Genomic DNA, 21,956 nt, shown 5'->3' with positions numbered 1-21,956 from the left:
CAATACAGTTATAGCCCATGCAGATAGAAGTTCCAATTAATGTACTTAACTGTCTGGTGGTAAAAAAAGTGGCTTTTCATTGCTTTTATAGTTTCATTATGTTTTGCCACTCCTAAACAACTATACACTTTGAGTTAAATTCTTTATTGCTGCAGCAACTTGAGCTTCCACATAACAATTAAAGGTGTTATAAAGCTCATCCACTGCAACCCATTATTTTGGATAGATAACCAAATAAGCAAGACTAGCTCATGTGGTTATTAGTACTCATACAGCAAATTAATAGAGAAAATTACACATTTAGCTTATTCACGGATATTTACTATGCAGTCCATGTAGTCTAAAATTAGAAATGCTTATTACTAAGTACAATATCTTTATTGTTGAGGTTGCAATCAATAAAATCACAAATATTTCTTCTCTAAGGGCATGGCCATAAGATGAATTAAACCAATGAGAATTTTTTCATTGCTTTCAATATGATTTGGATGGGGGAACAGGGAGTTTATCTGAAGAATAACTTTATAGAAAAATACAAGCATTTGGGGCTGAGTTGATTGTCACAGTTCCTCTTGCTCCTGAGAGACACTTAAAAGACCATTTGTCAGATGATGGCTTTCTGAGTTGTTGGGAACTCTCTTCTGTGGCACCTATTCGCTTTCAAAAAGCTTGTGTCAGCAGGCCAAATGCACCTAATAACTAATACATGAAGCAGAATTTCTCTCCAGATGAGTTAAATGTTTACTGCAGAGTTAGGCTTGTCTCATGCCTGCAAACTCATCAGTGCTTAACCCCATGACCATGCAACCTAAGCTCATTTGCCCTAATGGACAGGCTCTCATCCATGCCCTGGAAGGTCAGTGGTTTGAAAATGTAATATTATAAAGCATTTCCACACTTTGTGGAGTCCCTGTTCCTTGCTAGTTGCACCACTTAATACTGTGGGTACACCTTATGGCACACCGCCATATGACCTTAACAGCATACAGTCGAGGGACAGTCCTCCCTGCCCATCTACCCCAGTGCTTCACTACAGAAATACCACATTTGTAGAATCACCAGATAACAGGACTCCCTCCTGCCCAGGGAGATGCCACTGGACTCCCAGACCTCTTCCAAAATCCCTTGTTGACAGCCAGATGTGGATCAGCATCTCCACGCTGCTTATACTCCTACCTGGCTGCAGGGTTACTATAGCGTTCAGAAGCTCCCCAAGCTGTTTCAAGAAGAAAAGTGAAAGGCAAAGCTAGGAATAATGCTTTTTATGCTATAGTAAAAGCAATGTACAGTTAGCATTTCATAGTGGCATAAAGTAACGATGCTTTCTTTTCTAGCAAACCTTACACTTCCTGCACTTCAGTAGGCTGTGCACGATGTTTTGTGCTAAGTTTAAATAAATCCTGCCAAATTTATGCTGCAGTTTCATGAAGTAGCCAAGTATGTGGGGGGAACAGACTGGCACTATTAAATACTTGGTGATTATGAGCTAAATACAGTCTGAACTGAGGAATCAAGAAATTACTTGGGCAGTGCATTAGCCCACTGTGGTGTCTCACCTCCTCGCACTGCACTGCTAAGGTGAATGGGAATATACACCCGACGCTTCATTTCTGTGCATAACATATGCCACAGACACCAAGAATTCATAAACCTGAAGCCACCATCTATCTGTCTATCACTCCTTTGTGTTTTCCACCTAATCAAACTATTGCAAATGTTCATAATGAACAATTAGGGAGAAGACAAATTAAGCCTGGTGATCTTGCACACCATGGAAATGTTTCCTGCCCTTAAAACTGCCAATTTAGCAAGTGGGGTAGCAAAAGGAAGGGCTGTTGAACCATCCTGTAATTTGCAGAGGCTGATTGTCATTCCCTAAGGGCTGAGTACTGGTGTAGAATCAAATTCGTGGAGAAAAGCTTATTTCTATATAGATTCCCTTAGCCCCTGTCCTTGTCCAAGAGAATATTTGGGAGAAGAGGCCTCCAATATTACAAGCATAAAATCAGCCAACAGTTGTTACACATTTACTGTGCTATCTTACCTACATTTCATCAGGCCCGGACCTTGACTCAGTCATTTTTAGGCCAAAGAGTCAGCTGATGTCAGAGAAGCTTCTAATATAAGACAGGCAAGCTATATCTACTCTAGAGGGACGTTTCTCTGCATTTCCTATTAAAACTGAAATATAGCAGTGCCTGGCTTATTCAGGAGCACATATAATAGGAGAAATAACTTAGTAATCCCACCTGTATAGAAGCTGTGCAGAGACACAGACAGGAGCACGCCTGGGTGCTTTGATTAGCCACTGCTGCTCTTCCTAATCAGAGTGTCAATATTCTCTTTTTCTTTTTTCTTTTTTTTCTTTTTTCTTTTTTGCCAGAAGGAGGAACGTGTGAAGTTATAGCAGCACACAGATGCTGTAATAAGAATCGAATTGAGGAAAGATCACAAACAGTAAAATGCTCCTGTCTACCTGGGAAAGTGGCTGGGACTACAAGAAACAGACCTTCCTGTGTTGATGGCAAGTAGCTCCTCCTGTATATATGTCTCTGTTTGTGTACCATCCAGCAAATAGCTTTAAGTCTATAGATTATGCATAGGAACTTTGTTGTGGCCTCCATTTAACAAAACAGAAAAATCTATAAGCATAAACATACATTTACACCACCTTGCCTACTACTCCAGTGCACGTGGGTCACATTAAGATTTACTGACCAAAATGAGAGTCTAGCATTCAGTACAGGCCCTTAGATAAGTATAACAGATGCTGTGGCAGGATCAAGCCCTTAATAAATATCTGGACAAAATTATCCCTTGCGTCACTTCACAGGGCTCCCCCACCGGTGCCACATTAGTTTTGATTCATAAATATTTCAAAAGACAACAACCATTCATTTTGATTTAATTAGCCATTTGAAAAGTCAGTGGCAAAAAAGATAAATTATTCCTGTGGTCTTGTCCTGTAACAAACATTACAGTAAGCTAGGAAAAATCTTTGTCTTTTGAAATCTCTGGTGCTGTTTCTTGTCATGGGTATGTTTTGCTGAAGGAAAAACACCATGTTATTTGTGTCTGGGTCTCATATCAGGTCTAGCTCCACAGGGCGTATCTCTCCCTGGGGCTCCCCTGCCACCGCTGCAAGGTGAACCCATGCAGTAATCGGGGAGAGAGCCGTGGCTTGGAAGTGCTTAGCAAAATATAAATCACATAAGAGGACGGGGAGTAAGTGGCACTAATCCCATTAGTTACCCTTTCCAAACAAGCCACTCCGTGTTGCAGAATCCCTCTGTGCAGCAGCTTTGTGGAACAGTATATCCCATAAAAGTTCTCCGCTACTCTTTATGGTAAAGGTCTGTGCCATTATATATACCACCCCGCAGCCCAAAGGTGCTTCAAAGATCCAGGGGTCATTTTGGCTAGAGACGAGGTGGGCACTGCCCGGGGCTCTCCTCATCCTTCCCGTGGCTGGATGTCCAGGGGTGGCAGCATAGCTGCCAGTTTTGGAACCACCCAATATTTCCTCCTTGAGACTGTTGTTTGGCATTCAGCTTCCCCCCAGGTGAGCAAGAGGGGGGAGCTGTACAAGCAAATATTGGGAAAAATGGTTTCTTCTGGGTTCCTTTCCCCAATCACATGCTGCAAAGGCGCTAGCAAGGGAGCAGGGGCTGTTCCAGCTGTAGCCCCAAGTTAGACAGGAGTACTGGTGGGCATGGGGGACTGTGTAGGCAAAGCTCTGGGGCTTGCACATTGAACACTAAAATGATGAGAGATCAGGGGTGCCGTGGAGGGAGGAGAACCTCATGCTTTCGCAGGGAGTATTCGTGGTGTGTGTGTATCTGGTTTATAGATAGAAAGAAAATGTTTTATTATTTCAAAAACGCTTTCAAATTTTTAAATTATGAGGCAATAATTCATAGCTTGTTACATTGGGAATGTGATTCATCTTCTGAACTCATGACTAAAAACACACTATGAATGCACCTGTGAAGGACTACGCCTTAATCCACATTCTGTCATTCTGTTGTTGCTTAATTACCCTGATAAAAAAGAAGCTTTTGTTTTTCTGTTAAGCACACTCATAAAACCGTAGGTGAAACCTACAGCTGGTCTTAACCAAAGATCAGCTGTACAAGCCTTGAAGAATTTCATGTTCTTCAGCAGGTCATGAAAAACAGAGGCACCGGATAGAGCAGAGAGACACCATTAATTCAGATCTCATAATTCTGTTCAGAGGAGAGGAGCTCAAAGAATACTGTGTTAAGAAAAAAAGTCAGGTGCAGGTGTGGACTGGAGCCTAATTGCTCTGTCAGGATTACAATAAAAAGAAATGTTATTGTCTGGAATTTTGAAAGGAGTAAGGATAAAACAATGGCTAATATAAAAGTGCAAAGCTAGTCCCATTGAAGTTGCTGGTAAGACTCACAATGACTTCAAAGCCAGCAAACGTGAACTACAAAGGAATGTCTTCCCCTTTCAAGTTTAGCTGTTGTAGTCAGCCCATAGTTTCTTTTGTAGATGGCTGATGAACGGTTCAAAAGCCCAATATGCTGCTCATAAAAATTAATAGAAGGGGCATTTTCTTTGGCCTTTGTTTTATCCCAGACTTTACTTAGTGACTTTTGACACACTGACCTGTTTTAAGTCAAAACTTTGACCTACTTAGTCGTTCTGGTTTTGCTAAGGCAAACTCCCAAAACTTCCCATGGGAGTCCTATTGACATCAGTACTTTAACTCACACAAAGATTTGGGATTTGCTGTTTCTTTCGTACATGAGGACATTTCAAAAGGTCACCTGCAACTTTCTACCTTCTTTACCTTCCATATTGAAAGGATTAAGACCATTTAATCTCACACTGGGTTTTACACGTTATACGATTTCAAGCCATAATCTGTCACTAAGAAAGCTTTCTTGGGACCATTAATTAAAAATCCTTGGGTGCTCGGGTACAGCAGTATACTCGCACCCGAACAGACTGATCACCTTTGAGAAGTGACGAAGACTGGGAGATCCCATGTTAGCAGTTTGGCTCCCATGGGTGGTTGATTATTGCCTCAAGTCATGTCCACCTGATGGCTATTTAGCAGTGTGCATAAAACAAACTGAACCTCAGTCTTGCCCTGTTTCTATCACTGGCCAAACTGTGGCTTAATGGGATCAGAATGAAGCTTTTGGTGGTTCTCAGTCCAATTTCATCACAAAACACCTAATCAAGGCTGATGCTTCAACGGTTTGAGTTCATGTTGCAGAGGAGAGATTGCATTGCTTTCCACTCCCACCAGCCATTGCTCCAGGACACAACCGGGCTGCGCAGGTGGGACTGCGTGGAGAGCTAGCTTTGTCTGCTGTTTAAGAGAGGATACAATTATACGTAGGAGTCAGTTTAACCTTTTTAATAAGTATCAGGGGTGATAAATCATCTTTTTGTCCTCTTGTTGTGAGATCTCATCATGGGTAGCACACCATCGTAGTACGTAGGACTCACATATGCAGTCCTCCTCCTGAATAAACTGAAATCCAGGCAGAGTATGTGTTATTTGTGCTATTAGAAGTGGGAAGTTGCCATGTATTCCCAAGCATCACTTCCTGCCAAGTCCAGCAAACTTTTTCTTTGGGGCCTCATCTTAAAAAAATATAGGGAGGCCAGGCTGTGGCAGCCTCAGAAGTTATAAATTATTTCTTGCTGCTCATTCAGTAGATGCTGTCCTAAACCCTGCCTCAGTCACCAATGAATTGTGTAGAAGCAACAGAGAACAAAACAAAAGTCAAATCTTGTCATGAAACAGAGGTGCCAGCTTCTGTTTCTTTTCCTCTTCTGTTGCATGTTTACTTTCACGATTCCCTTCACTACTTCCAGTTCTTTTTTTTTTTTTGAAGGATGGGTTTGAATGCTCCCTTCCCTCCCTACAATCTATCTCGTGTGTCACTTGGCCGTAGCACATACCACGGGCATCAGTCTGTTCAGCTCGCTCCAAAGCCTGTTGTTATTTTCTCCATTTGCCCATTTACCTCTCCAGAGCAAGTCCCAAAAGGATTTACTTCATCTGTGTTGCAGCAGCTTGAGAGAATCCCTTTTTTTAGGGGGAAAACAGTGTTGAGCATGTCCAGAGAGTCCCCAGCCCTCCTCCTCCAGAGCACAAGGGACCTGTGCAGCTTAGGGCGTTCCTGACCGGCTCCGCAGCAATGCTGGTGGACACGGCGTGTGCATTGGCTGTCTTGAAGGTGCCAGAGCAAGCTCCTGATCTCTCATCCTGCCCAAGCAGGGCCAGCACGGGGCTTGAGTTTGCAGCTCAGGCTGGCATGCAGACCCCTCCAGCTTCACTCTTTGCTGGACCTGCTCTGTCTCGTTTTCCTGTTAGAATCATAGAATCATAGAATCATAGAATGTTTAGGGTTGGAAGGGACCACTAGTGGTCATCTAGTCCAACCCCCCTGCAGTGAGCATGTGCTTTTTGTGTGACGTGCAGGTCATTTCCGCAAGGGTTTCTTAGACATGCTTCTGAATTCGCACCTTTCCTCTCCACTATGTTTACAAACAGCTTTTCTTCCTTGTTTCAGAAGCCCATGAATTTTCCTCCTCCTGCAGTAGGCTCAGTGAGCTTATGAGGGCACTCAGGTGTCAGCACAAATAGCTGGGATTTGTCCCCATGCTAGCTGTCACTAGTACAATTTCTCCCATGGGCTGAGGTTTTAGTCCTTTTCTTTATTAACCAATTTCTTCTTTTGTGGTTATCAAAGTGAGATGTTCTCAGTAATGTCTTCTGCTTCTTTATAGCAAGTCCTCTTACATCTTGCTGGTGGGGTCGGTGGGCACATGATGATTGTCCTTTCAGGTGTCAAGCCCGCATCCTTTAGAAAATCTGTTCACCTCTGTGAATAAAGGTCAGTCAGTGGCTCCAAAATTTTAGTTGTTTTTTCTTCAGTTAATTTTTGGTTTTCCACATAAACTAAAACAATACACTAAAATGAAAAAGAACACACACACACACACCCCATGTATTTCTCTTTTTAAAAAATAGATATTTGACTTTTTAAAGAATTTTTCACCATTTCCAGTACATCTTTCACAGTAAGTGGGACCAAGATTTCTTCTGTTGTTCATGCATAATGTGGAGGCATTCTTAATCTTGTTCATTACTTCATCAGAGCTTTCTTTTCCTGCCCCATCTTCCTTCTAAGTGTGGAACACAGTGAACACAGTGAAACCCTGATGAAAAACTGTGACTTAAATACCTTTAAAATTGCTGTTTGAACCTTTTCTAGATGTACTCAGAATACTCTCAAAATATTTAAATATTATTGGGGGATTTGCATTCACAGTGCCTCCACAAAAGTGTTTTTTATTTTGCTTTTGCTCTCTTACAACCCAAGACATGTTCTTTAAATAAATGGCTGCAGACTGCACTGGGTTTGGTGGTTCTACCAGGTCTTGACATCACATGAGGTTTCATAACATCAGAATAACTTTGTTGTGACAGTATCAAATGGAAAGGTTATACCAACACTGTCATATTTGGGTCAGGACTGTAATGTCCACCTCTCATTCTTCATTGACCTAATCTTCATGCAAAATTGATGTCACCTTTCTGAGTTTTCTTCTGCAGCATGAATAAATTCAGCTGTATGAGCCAGAGAGCAATGAGCAAGTGGCAGCAGTGGATTGATTAATACACTTACGTCTTTGTTTGTTTGTTCTTTATAGCTTGTCTACCCATGACTTGCAGTTTTCTTTGGCTGCTTCCATTAGCAAAGCAGTCTTGTGGCCACTTCATTTTCTTTTTTTCTTTTTTTTTTGGTTTGGTTTGTTGTTTTGGCTTTTTTCAAGCAGTTCATTTTGTACTCAGTATATACAACATAAATGTTTGATTGGACATGGGAGTCACCACCTTTTCTACACTCTCATTGAAAGCACGTAAAAATTCTCCTATTTGGAAATTTCCAATTCCTTGTAAGGATACTCTCCAGTACTTTGCAGCAGCTGCTCACGTTCCTCCCAGGATACCACAGGACTGGTCACAAATAGCCAGTGAGAAGGAGGTGGGAACAGAGGCCAAGTGAGCTTGTGGGGTTACTGAGTAAATATTAACAGAAAAGCTCTGGTAATATTTTCTCAGCTTTAATACTTCCTATGATTGCTATAAAAATGTAATAGGAATACAAGATATTTATAATTTTAATACTGTCACTTTTATACTGTGAATAATGTGCTTTGTACCATATCATTTACAGTGGTATTGAACCATTCTGCACAGTCAGTAGGTGGTTATGCCTGTGTGTTCTTTGAGGCCTTTGAATAATACATAATTTGTTCATCTATACTGAAGTTTACTGTGTTACGGTTAATGATGCTCTTAGATGCACATTTTTTTTAATGCTTGAATTTTTTGTTCCCTTCAATCTTCTTCCTGTCTTTTTTTAAACTCTTTCAGAGGCAGCCTCAATATTTCTTGCACAATTATCTGTGAAATTTGTTGGACCACAGAGTATAGAATAACAGAAAAACACCTGCACTGGCTTTTGAAATCAGTCACAAAGGGACTTTCATGCAGGTTGTGCATGTTGCCAGTGCTTTTATGAAATGAGGTGGTTTTAACACTGGTGTCATGGTTTAACCCCATCTGGCAACTCAGCCCCACGCTGCCCCTCGGTGGGATGGGGGAGAGAATCAGAAGGGCAAAAGTTAGAAAACTCGTGGGTTGAGATAAAGACAGTTTAATGGGTAAAGCAAAAGCTGCGCATGCAAGCAAAGCAAAACAAGGAATTCACCCCCTCCTTCCTGTGGGCCCAGCTCCTTGTGCCCCCCCAGCCACTCGCTGGTGGGGTGGGATGAGAGGCAGAAATGGCCTTGGCTCTGTGTAAGCCCTGCTCAGCAGTAACCAAAACATCCCTGTGTTATCAACACTGCTCCCAGCACAAATCCAAACCATATCCCCTCAATAGCTTCTATGAAGAAAACTAACTCTATCCCAGCTGAAACCAGCACATTCTCCACCCCTTATTCCATACAACTTACATCATGCTCAAGTCTCACACTATCCAGTACATTCTCATTACCCACCACCACCCTTCCCATCCTCTGATGCTACAGATGATTTGAGCTGTACCTTCTCCACAACCACAGATGTTTTGGGGTGTCCTGCTCCCATGTGCACTCACCCACAGGTCACAGTCCCTTCAACTCAAGTTCACCCTGGAGTCCCAGCCTGTCCGGTACAGCAGTGCAGGGACATCAGCAATGCCCTGGCCGTCTGCCAGCCCAGGCATGGCCATGGACATTATCAAAGCGTTCCCGGGTACAGCAGAGGATGATGATAAGCAGTACAGCAAACAGCAAAAGCAAAACGCAGCCACTAACGAGCACTAGACTCTAATATACAGTAAGGAAAGCAAGCAATTAATAGCTAAAGAGCAATAACAGCTATAAATTTGATCTAGCACATTCCAGTCGAGCCTGTCGTTATCTGAAACACTTTGAGCCCCACATTGGGGCTCTGCTTGTGTGTGCAGCTTTTGCTTTACCTGTTAAACTGTTTTTATCTCAACCCATGAGTTTTCTCACTTTTACCCTTCTGATTCTCTCCCGCATCCCACCAAGGGGGAATGAGCGAGTGGCTGCATGGGGCTGAGTTGCCGGCTGGGGTTAAACCACAACAACTGGTCAAAATGAAGAAAAAGGAAGGTGCTACTAAAATGCTGTGCAGTATCTCTCCCTCTAAATTATTCCTGTAAAAAAGGTCTCTGCAGAGATCTGAGATTATCTGATTCCATGTTGTCTGCAACACAGGATTTCAAGCGCTAGCTCTCAGGCAGCAGGACGAGTGTTTTAACTCTCCATGGCTTGCTGTTGTCCTGTTTTATACCAGTCATGCATCAAGGGAAAGGGCAATCACTCACTGATACAGAACAATAAAATGAAATGAATCCAGTATTTCCCTTTCTCCCAGACTGGCATTGGATCACATCAAGTTTCAAATCATTCTGTAGCATACAAAATATTAACATGCATGTACATCCTTCAGATTTCTATTAGTTTCAGGATTGTCCATCACTAGCCACCATACAGCCCTGTGAATTTGCAACAGACTTTCATCAGGACAGCATTAACAAACTAAACACAAGTCTTAATGACCATTAAGAGCACTGTGACTTTTAATGCCTCTCTGGGCCAGCACCTCACAACTCTCCAGCCGTGCTACTGGATGGTTGGTGCTGCACATCCTTATTTAGACTAGATATAAGGAAGAAATTCTTTACAATGAGGGTGGTGAAACACTGGAACAGGTTGCCCAGAGAGGTGGTGGAGGCCCCATCCCTGGGAACATTCCAGGCCAGGTTGGACGGGGCTGTGAGCAACCTGATCTGGTTAAAGGGGTCCCTGCTCCTTGCAGGGGAGTTGGGCTAGATGGCTTCTAAAGGTCCCTCCCAACCCAAAACATTCTATGATTCCATGATTTTGCCATGTGCAATAGTGGGAGCAGAGAGAGGATGGCATTCATCAGCACTTGTTCCCTTTGCTGGCGTTTGCCCTCCCTTCTCTCACCCAGGACCTGCAAATGAAAAGGTCATACCTGCTATGTCACTCCTTGGGCAGACAGTAAGCGCAGCCACGCTGTCGGCACGAGCTAAATTATTTTATTTTTTTAAATTATGGATAAGATGTCTACTGTAGAGTGAGTATTCATAATTCAAGAGCACTGCGCTCCTGCAGCACGGAGGTGTAGCGTATTCCCTCGTGGGTCCCTGTGCTGGTGCTCAGCCCATGTGTCCCCCCGCAGCGCCCACGCTACCCAGCTCGCAGCGGCCAAGAGGTGGGCGCGGGAAACACAGAAACTTCCTGGCTCTCCCCGGAGTGAGCGCAGGATTCGAGCCCTGTAGAGCCAAATGAAAGACTCCTATTGACTTAGGGTCAGGTCCTTAGTAAATGCTTTGTTAGATATAATCCTGTATCTATCAGCACTTACATCAAGTGAAAATGGTTCACAGTCACAAAGCCAATAGTTTTCTATTTATCTAATGTGTACTTTAGGTGGTATCACCAGAAAGCCTTTTTTTTCCACTCTGTGAAAATACTTTCAATCAATTCTTATTTCTTGAAGAAAGGGGGAAAAAATGTTTTTTGAAATCCAAGGAGTCAGCTTCTCATCCCTCTAGCTGTGCTTCGGCCTAGATAAGAAGAGATCTCAGGGTCCCAGATTATTAATGCACTGTCTATATGAATAACGAGCAGGCTTGGTGAATTATTCCACACTCCTGGGAAAATCTATAGCCCTGTCCTTCTGCAGCACCACTGGAACTGAGCAGGAGACTTGTATTTTTTTGATTTGGTGAATTCAGATTGCTTCATTTGTAAGTAAGAAAAAAATGTATCTGTTCCCCACTAACACCCGTTCAGTAAGCTCAAAAAAAAAAAATCAGCATATCACATGCACGATTAAAAAGGGGAGAGAGAGAGAAAAGCCTGTGTACCAAAATATTTTAAGACTTTGCTTTTGTCCAGAAACACGTCTTCTTGAAATGCCCTTGCAGCCACCCTGAAATTGCAGCCAGATCCTGAGAGGTGCTGACTTCAGTGGGAGCAAAAGCAAAACTGGCAGTGACGACGCAGAGTAATTAGTTCATTTACCAAGGCACAGCAGCTCTCATTACCAGTTTGCCTTCTAATCTGCAGAGCAGAGGCTGAAGGGAGCAGAGGGGGGGGTACGTGCCCGACCCTGCTGATGGTGGGTGAGCTTTTGTGTCAGAGCACAGGTTCATCTCCTGAACCCGGGGCCATCGGTAAGCACCCCGGGGAGAGCGGAGAGGCCATGCTTCTCCCTGAACAAATATATGTACAAACATATAGATGTGCATGTGTATCTCTGTGCACATTCTGTAGCGTCATCCTGCCACGGGCAGTACATCAAAATGCTGCTCAGATGTGTGCGTGTGTGTTACCAGTGATTAAGGCACACAGGGGAGAGGATATTCAAGGGTCGGATCTGTGGCCAAGCTGAGCCGAGGTCCGCAGTGAGGGCTGCCGAGTTAGGCGCTTCCCCATCTCCCAGCCGGGGCTGCGTTGTTTGTGCCGCATGCAAACATCCACCGGGCATTAGGGAGAAGCAGACAGATGATGATGTCTTTCTGGTGTGAAGATGGTGCAGCTAATGAGATCGTCTGACTGTGGGTTTATGTGAGTACATCTTCATCTCAGCTATAATTTATCTCCCTACCTATGTCTTACGCTTCTTTCTTTTCCAATTGACATTGCGGTTTCCTGCGTAGCAAAGCAACCACCCTTTTTAATATCAAGCCCATAGAACAGCTGACTAATCCGCCCCTGATGAAGTGCAGAGAGCTTACTTAAATCCCAAGTTCCCCAGAAAAAAACATTTTCTTTTTCTACTTAAGAGGGGAAAAAAGCCATAAGTCATGGCACTACCTCCATCTGTGTGAGCGGTGGTCATTTTTCCAGGCTCCAGCTGACAGGTTTCCATGCTGACACAGAGCAGAGCCCTCGCAGCCGACCAAGGTGCACGAGCAGCAGCCTTAGGGTGAAATTAGGGAATGGCACAGCCACGTAGCAGCGTGAAGATGCACAGGGACATATAATTTCCTCACCTCCATACAGAGGAAAATAACCTTTCTCTAAAATACTTGCAATAAGCCCGCTAGAGGCTAAATGGAAAAACAGTAGGAGTTTTCTCCTCTTATAGGTAGCATTAAGTGTTAATCACAGCACTGGAAAGAGCCTGGTAAGGGGTTTTGGAAGCAAGGAGTGCAGGCACGGAGGGCAGCTGGCCACGCTGGTACGCCAGGCACCGCAGGGAAAAAGAAGCACAAGCTGGGTGGGAAAAGAGCCTAAATTCACAGAAAAAATTCTCTCACAGGGGTGAAGCCACAGGCAGGACCATGCAGGTGAGCCCCGGGAGTTCAGGTAGCATAAGGATCAGGCATGCTGCTGGCCAAGCACAGAGAACAACCAAGAGAAGGGTTTTTTTCAGCTTTTGCATACACAGATGTACCTCAGTGAGCCCAGATTAGCCCAGAAGAGGGGCAGCAGCCCCCTGCAACCTATCTGCAAATCTACAGTTGACAGATGTAGGGGGGAAAAAAGCTTCAGCGATGCTAAGGGAGTCTTCTCTCACAACAGGCGGGCATCCAGCAATGCTGAGGGAGGGATTTCCAAATGCCAGGATCTAGATGAAAAACACCTGTCCAAGAAGAGATCACAAGGCTGGGGTGAGCAGCGGTGTGATAGAGCCAGAAAGCTTTGCCTGAGGGGCAACACAGAAGTAGCTCAGAAGAGTAAGATCTGAATATCTAGGAGGGACTCGTGTGTACAACACTTGATGTATTTGTACCCATCACAGCAAGGTAGCGAAAGGGCCTTGCCACCTTTTACTAAATTGGCATGGAATGATGTTGCCAGCTGCTATAGGATGTGTGGCACCTCAGGAGTAAAAGATTTAAACCTTTACACCATGCCTTTAAACAAGCACTGGGTTTATTTGTGTCTTGTGTGGCAAAGCACACGTGCGCGGTCCAAGTACAACATTCAAAAGGCATTCAGAACATGGTTTGACACCCAGGGACGGGTTTTCAGCGGGTGTAAACTGGCTCTTGAAATCCAGAGAGACCTGCTAGTTTGTGCCAAATGAGGACATGGTTTGTTGAGTTTAGGAAAATGAACAGAATGGCAACTGGCTATTAATCCTTGCTTGTGGCCTTTAGGGAATATATGGGACCAGCGTTCAGCTAATCAGTGGCCAAGAGGAGCTTAGAGAAATGTTAAGGTTGGGTTAGCATCTGTGCATTATCCCCTTACACCAGATCGTTGCAGAAATTCAGATGATAATCTATCTCTGCCAGGAAGGACCATCTTACTAAATGGCTAATTCTGCATAAGCTCACATCATACATCTTTTCTGCATCAGACACTGTATTTTCAGTGCACCAGGGCTGTGAAATGCTGCTTGTCTACAGGTGTCTTTAATATAGTATAGAAAATACGTGATCGAAGTATTGCTAAGCATGAAGTCTTTTTTTCTTTTCTTTTGAAGCTACCTTCTGCCTATAAACATGGAGCCTGCTCACAAGGCCTGAATGTGGTTTGTAGGATTAGGATTTGAACACAAAAGAAGTGGATGATTAAGCAAAAATGGAAAATGCTGCTCCATAGTGTGCTCTCTTTAAATTAAGGGACGAGAACCTGAAGTTATTACACACTGAAATTTTAAAGAGACAACGACCAAATCTTTGTGAGAAGAATACACATCGTTAATCCTTTTATTGATGCAGCGAGTTCAACTAAGAGTCACTAATTTAGCACGGGGATTGTCCGTTGTGTTGAACTACATGAATTAATCTGGCAACTGCAACTAGAGGCGGACAAGTCAACAAGTGCTTAATTGATTTCAGAGAATTGATTATCCATAAAATTGATCACAGACACATTTCCAGCTCCTCCTCTCAGAAGACAGCCAGGTAGCTGTAGGACCCAAACCCCTCAGCTGTTTGCCAGCCCATAGTCTGTTTGGGGTGATTTCCATGCATTAACACTGCAGAATTGCCTTACATTTTATGAATCAAGTAAGTGCATTGCAAGCGAGGAATTTATTTCAACTCCCAGGCTTTGTGTCGAGGAAGCGTACCATTCAGCACGTACATAGCCTGCAGATTTTGGAATGGGTCTCTATAGGCAGGTGTCAGAAAGCAGTTTACTAATCCGGTATCTCAAAGAGAGCATTATTCCTCTTTGGGAGTTAAATGTTTCTGTAGACCATTCAGTTTACTACAATAACTGCTCAAGGTTAAGCAAGCACAAGTGCTGATGTAGTATGGCAAAATTCAATAATATTCAAAAAGTGCTGTCTCTCCCTTTTGAAACTATCATGCGAAAGACAGCAGTGTGGGAAGGAGCTGTGCTCTACAATTTAAGCATTCTGCCCTGTGTCATTAGTACATAAAACCTATTCTGTAGGCAGATGGATTGTTTTTAATATGTGGTCTTGTATAATCATTTCCTTTTGATTACAATTCCTAGGCAGCAAGCATACAGCAGAGTTTTCAAGATGCATGTGCATGGTCAGTACATTTTTTTTTTTATCTTTGTAATGTGCCCAGAACTCACGAACAGCAAGGTGAAACATCAGCGCAAACCATCACTCAGGAATGGAATTGAGAAGCAAATGACACTGTCCTAAGTGAGGACAATGGCAAATCTCCCATTAGCTCAAATGAGAGTAGAAAACATATCTCTGTAGTGGTTGTTTTATTACAAAACACCCTCTCCTTTTTCTTCAGATCCCTCCACGAAATACCATCAAATGCGGTTGTATGTAATATATTTATGCAAATATCAAATGAATTCTATTTCCTTTGGAAATTTCCTTTCCTCCTCTTGAAAACAGCTAACTGGCTGAATGTATTTTAAAACAAGAGCACCTGTAGTCTCTGTTACATAAAAAAAAAACCAAAACCAAACCAAAGCCCATTAGTGTAATGAACACTTGTATCCCATTCCAGGGACACAGATACCTATTGCTCTGAGCAGGATGGGGGAAAGGAGAGCGACCGCTGCTTTGAACCACAGAGCACAGGAACAAAGAAACGAAGGAGAAAATCCTTACAGATTTTGACAGGTTGTGTTTCCTCTGGGATTCAGCTCGGCAGCAAAGGCCTGGCCTCATTATTGCACTGGTGCTGTTCATTCCTCATTTGGCTGTGTATTGTGATGAATTTGGTTCATCTGAATGTCAGGCTGGGAATCAGGTGAGGAATTTGGGGCAGAGCTGGAGAAGCATAATGCTTCTCTGGAGCAGAGTGCTGGGTCTTTTCCTGGGGTGGATGTGCAGTTCTGGCCACTCAGCTTCAAAAAAGGAGGAGAATTAACTTGGGGGCCCCGGTGTGGCAAATGGCTTTGGCTGCTCAGGAGAACGGGCAGCTTCTATTGAGAGAAAAGATTCTCAGGGCAGCAATGCAAAGGGTGAAGGAGAATGAATCAGTTGTCAGATCGGTGTGTGAGCACCAGGAATGGAGAAAGGCTAAGAAAACAATATGAACTCCCCATCATTAAATGTGGATTGGTAGTGAGAAGAACAGTCCTAACTCTTAGAGGAGGTTGGCAACAGCTTCCCAGTAGGAATGCCAGCTAGTTTTGCAGACTTCCAGTGTCTTTTGCCATACCCACATAAGGCAAGGAAATTGGTATTATTTGATAAAATTGCACGGCAGCACACTGGTGAACAATGGAGGTACTGGGGTCTGATATAAGTCAAGAAAAAGAGCTGTAGACAAACTCATAAGAATTCATTCGTGTGTTAGAGACACAACCAACTGCATATATGCTTTGCCTTTAATATAGCAAGAATTGATTCATTCTGGCCAAGAAAAAAATATCTTCTAACAAACAAACAAAAAAATCTCATAACAAACAAATCACATTAGTCTTCCAGCAGCTGCATTTCATACCAACTAAAGGGTAAAGTTGGGGGGGTTGTGTGATGGTTTTTGAAATGCAATTTTTGAAAACAGAAATGTTTTACCAGTCTTGCGAATTTATTAATAAAAGAAGGAAGGAAAAAATTGCCAAGCAGATATATGGAAAAGTTTCATCCTATTTTGGAGTCTGTAGTTACAGTTTGACTTATTTGATACACTAATTTTTTATTGTTTGGTTGGCCAACATTGATATCTTTTTTATATCCGTTTATTTGCATTAATGTGCTGATAAATCACTTTTAGCAATGGAACCAATTAATTCTCCATTGCAAGTATTGACTTAGATTCTCTTAATCTATTCTGTTTGTTGGAGATGGCAGTGCTGGACTTCCCTGGATGAGCAGTAATGAGGGAGTATTGCAGAATCCATTTCTCCTACTTCTCTGAAACAGCGCTTGTAAGTTCTGTGTGGTCATTGCAAAGACAACAGCATTTGCAAACACAAATTAAGTGAATTATAGCCTTGCTACCTGGCTTGCTTTCTTCAAATGACCCCTGGTGCCCATAAGTGGGGATTCTTGCAAAACATGTTAGTTTGAGTTTGCAGATTTCCCAGCTGAGTTTGCTCATTAAAACATGGCAGGATGGAAACTGTGATCAGAAATGACTGTGATTACAGTGGACGTGGTCTAAATGTATTGTGTGTAAGTCAGGTATGGTAAATAAAATGAATGGGGGAAGTTTTGAAATTCCTAAAATTCAAATGTAATTATATACCACCCAGATCTGTGTTTTACTGTTACTGTTTACTGGCACTGAAAACCTTTTGAAAGCTGATGCAATTTCATAATAAAGGGAATAAGTTGGCAAACCAGGTTAGAAGCTTATGCTCCAAATGTAGCAACCCCTATGCAAAGGCCTTTAGCAAAACCTCCCGCACGTGTGCACTGTATTGAATCAGTATATTTCCAAAATAATCAGGAACGCTCGTTTGTAACAAGCTTTGGGTTAGACCCTTTCCATGTGAACCACTTTCATTTTAAACTCATTATTTATGGTAAGCATAGCCAGACTCTTCCTGCATTTTGCATATTCAATTTTCAAGCCAAAATATAGGAGCTGCATTAGCTTCAGTGCTCCCAGCAGGTAATCAGCCTCCTGCAATATCAAACCTTATGTCACCAACAGTAATAGGCTGAAATAGTCAGAGGCTCATAAGGACTATGCCTGCCCAGTTCCTATTAAAATTAATGGGGACTGGGCATCCATTCCCTCTAGGCAGCTTTGAAAATATCAGCCAAAACGTAGTTGTAATTATTAACCTTTAGGAAGTTAGTGTTGGCAGCCTCCCACTGCTCTGTGCTAGTTTCCAAAATCAGTAGCTCTGATTAGGCATGAACCCTGCATGAGAGCCTCCAGCTCTGGTTTGATGGGACCTTGCCCTTAGAGGCTGCTGGTGGGGAGCAGCTGTGGGCAATTTGCACCTTCAGGCTGTTTTGGCCAAGCCAGACCCTGGGGACTCAGAAGGCAAATCCTGAGGCTGCTTTGCCACTTGCACCAGCAGCAGCCTGAACTGAAGGTGATTTTTTTTTTTTTTTTCTTTTTTTCCCCTCCTGGTCTTCAGAGGTGAGGAAGGCAGTCCCATAAAGGTCAGTAGAGGTGGTGTGAAAAGGCTACCCTGACCCTAAATACGATGCAATATGGAAGTGTGGGGCAGAAATGCCAGAAATAGTATAGCCTAACTGTTAAAATAAACATAGTTGGTATAGGAAAAAAAACCTGCCTGTGAATGCTTTTATAAATTAACCCCTGGAATGAACTTCTGCTGTGCTGATTTAACCTCCTTCAATTAAGGCTTTTTTCCCTTTCCTCTCTGTATTTGTAAAGAAAAATAGTCTGGCATTTGAAAAGAAAAAGGGGATTAGAGTCATTTATTATTGGATTACTATTAAACCAATAGTAATAGCAATAGAAATTCATGTTTTTAAACAACCTCCAGGTCTCAGGTCTAATCCATACAGATGATGACCCTGAGGAAGTAGTGTTACAGGAATAAATTGGCCGCGGTTTAGACTGAAGGATTTCAACCCAGCTAATAAACTCCAAGTAGTGCGTGCCTGACATGTTACTGCTGTAGCTGGAGAGCAAACTGGCCCCTTTTTGAAATTTTTCACCAAATAGTTCTAAAATAACCAAAGAGTAATCAACACAGTGAGCAGATTGTTCATGAGCGCAAAGTACATTCCTAAATCAAATAAATTGCTAACCGTGAAGTATTTGCTAGGCTCTGCTTTACATAGTAGGAGATAAGAAGTAAATATAACATACTGATCTCTGTTACTGAGCGCTACTAAAAGTGCAAGGCGATAGATGCAGTCTTGATTTCAACGGTGCCTTGTTAGTAGAAATCCTGTAAGAAGCACCTGGAACTTAATGACCTGTTAGGCTGCATCTTTGCCACCATCATGAGTGCCAGCTCTGGTTTTTTGGTGGATACTTATGCCATTTTAGGAAGTACTAATTGCATTTTGCTGAATTTTGCTGCATTTTTATTCTGATGTTCCTATTTTTTTTTTAACTTTCCTTTCCTAACTATGACTGTCGAGTAGTCATGGACCTGGAGGAAATGCGTAGCTGGGAACATCAGCAGTGCTGGAAGAACTCAGAAGCAGTGAAAGGGCCAGCAAGAGCCCTTCCTGCCTCTGCTGAGTCCACAGATTTTGAGCAGAATTATGGGCAAGGCTTACTGCAGTATCCCTGTGCTTAGGGTATGGATCGTGTGCTTGTTCTGCTAGCTTTTTCTGAAATATTAGGTCTTGCTAAATGTAGCTTTCTGCAGAATATAAATCAGCTCTGTTAGTGTAGTGTCCTGCTCGTACAATGTATTTTGGTTATGTCTACCCTTATATTCGCTCACTTCATAGCATACCACAACATACCAAACAATGTAGATGCTGCTGCTTCCTACCGTATTTTTTCAGCTAAGAATGACAGGTGCCTGGAATTATTACAATATTATTTTTGTTTGGTTGGTTTTTTTTTACTAAGAAAACACCACCATAGATGTTGAGGCATTCTTGCCAGGAGTTTTGCAGAGACCAAGGGGGCTATACTTGCACTCCACAATCTAACAAGGAACCACACTCTGCTAGTCTGTGCTACAAAATAAGGCAGGCATCCAGTGAGGGCAAAAGCACAGGCTTTGCGTAGGGAAAAAAAAGAAGAATTGGGCTGTGGGCAGCACAGGAGTGAAGAGAGGTTACGCTGCAGAGTGGGAGCCAACTTGCTGCATTAGGTAACGTAGGATACAGTAAATAACCTCAAACGTTTGGAATTCTTTTCTTTCTAAGAAACCTGAAAAAGCGTGCCGTAACTAAATAGGTTAAAACCTTACGGAGTTTGGATCAATGTTACTGTATCTGTGAAGGATGAGATAAAAACAGTGTATGGGGGGTAGAGGCAGGGGGGGCAGACCCACAAGGTCCTGTTCTGCACTCAGTCTGGGGAAACTCTAAAGTAAAAGGAGATATTCCTATAGCTTGCTTTCCATTCCCGTTCAAAAATACTCTTCCTTCCAATTTCTCTTTGGTGTCAAAATAAATGAAAATGTTTCATAGTGATTAATGGTGTGCTGGCTACACAGTGAATGCTGGTAGGGATACAGCCGATCAGTGAAGAGGATATTTTCAGAAAGCCTCATCATATTTTGTTTTGACTTATGCTGACATGTTGAATTTTGGCAAAAAAAGTGATGAAATTCAGCCAGTTACATAGGCATGCATGTGTGAACATAGACACACTCAGGGAGAGACAGTCACTTGATGATTCTGCTCCTGGAAGGAGATACCTCCCTGGATAAATGCTCCGTTGTTTGACGCATGCTGGGCTGCTGGTCACCGATTGAACATGGATTGTCCACTTAAAGGATTATGTCGGCAGGATGGGGCTGAAGGAGCATCCCTGTGGTCCCCAGGACCACCCAATGTTGCGTGGCGCTGTGGGAACCAGCAGCCCACTCAAGGCATGTTGGTGGGAGATGGAGGCTTGCCTGCCCCTCATCCTACCTCTGTGCACCCCTGAGAATAAAAGGGGGTGACAAACGCCACCGCACCGCTGCTTTCTTTAGGAAATTGGCTCAGGTTTTTTTTGAAAGTACTTATAAGGTTTTAGAGAGAGGTCCCAAAAAAACCCTGCACCCTAATGCAAATCAACTAGAACTTCCAGGTTTTGATAGAGCTTGTTATACCTAAAGCCTATACTGTATTTATTTACCTAGAGACCTTAACTATTATGTACAAAAAAGAACAACTACAGCACAATATTGTTGCTTTCGCTACCATTGATCTTTAGTTTCACACTTCAATTTTGCCCTCTAGATTAAGGGTGGTTTTTCATACTGCTGTGTATGTGAGATGTTTAAAACTTGCTTGAGATTTCGATTTCCAGAGGGTTCTGTGAGGCTGAGGTTGTAGCTTATCTAATATTTTGACAGTCTAAGCTCTGTGTTGTAAAAGTCAATTTAGTTTTAAGCTGTTTTCACCACCACAGTGAATAATCCAATTTTTAATTATTTTATATGTTATTTTATTAATTTTTTGTATTTTTTGCTTAAAATATAGTTGTTTGTCATTATTATAATTTCAGTGGAAGGGACACTGGAGGAACCAAGCCTTGCTGGAATAGATTGTTATCCAGTGTAATGTATTGATCAGGTCAGGCAGTAAATTAACAGGAGCAGAACACCATTAAATTTTGAACTTAATTGCCTTCTACTCTTAATTTCTATTGGATATAATCAATAGGTGCCAGAGGAAAGTTAAAAGAGTTATTTAGCAAGCCGCTATTTCCTGCAGCATAATGGAAAACTACTGTTTCATCCTCTAGTTGATGCAAATAATTTGCAGTTCAAGTGTGGCCACTTAAGCATTTTATCAAAGACTCACTTTTAGTTCTGTCTTGATTAATCTTCATCCCTTTCAGAAAGAAATGTGATTTAATGATGCAATCTGTTTTGGTTTAGCTGCCCCTTTGGTCTTTGCACTTATGCTGGTGTTGCAGCAACGCCGTTTCCCTCCAGGATCCCTCCAGCCTCTGTTCCTGTCCCTGGCCATGCACACACAGAGGGTCTTCAGGGGGATATTCTCAAGACTGGCTATTTTAATATAATTTCCTTTTCCAAGGAAACGCAATGTTACAGCCAGTGGAAATTAAGACCATAGCCTTGGTCTTGACTTTTCTGCTTGGTTCTTCTACTAGCTCGTTTGGGCAAGTTGCTCATTTCTCTTATTTTCCCCTGCCTGCAAAACGCTAACGTAGTCAATCACCTTCACCAAGGTCTAGTGTCAAGCTGATGTGCTGTACTCTCTTCTAGGACTCCCTGTGCTGATGATACACCTTGTTCTGTTCTCCAGCCTACTGTTCAGTTTGTTGTTCCTTGTGTCTCGTATTTCCCTCTATAGTAATATTTTAGATACTCAGGTTTTTACTTGCTATTCAATTTAAGTATTGGTCATCCTGCTGTAATCTAAAAACAGT

At 42.6% G+C, this 21,956-nt stretch overlaps 1 protein-coding gene across 1 annotated transcript in view; it reads left to right on the top strand.

The window, feature by feature from the left end:
• Nucleotides 1-795: 795 nt before the first annotated feature.
• TAFA1 (TAFA chemokine like family member 1) overlaps nt 796-21,956 on the top strand; it is a 48,990-nt gene continuing 27,829 nt past the window's right edge. Inside the window, exons 1-2 of the mRNA XM_009646010.2 lie at nt 796-856; nt 2,384-2,524. Coding sequence (XP_009644305.1) covers nt 796-856; nt 2,384-2,524 — 202 coding nt within the window. The remainder of the gene's footprint in view (nt 857-2,383; nt 2,525-21,956) is intronic.

This window comes from Egretta garzetta, unplaced genomic scaffold (assembly GCF_000687185.1).
Source record: "Egretta garzetta isolate BGI_Z169 unplaced genomic scaffold, ASM68718v1 scaffold228, whole genome shotgun sequence".
Taxonomy (NCBI): Eukaryota; Metazoa; Chordata; class Aves; order Pelecaniformes; family Ardeidae; genus Egretta; species Egretta garzetta.
The sequence above is the reverse complement of the archived record's forward strand: the minus strand, read 5'-3'. Positions and strand labels throughout refer to the sequence as shown.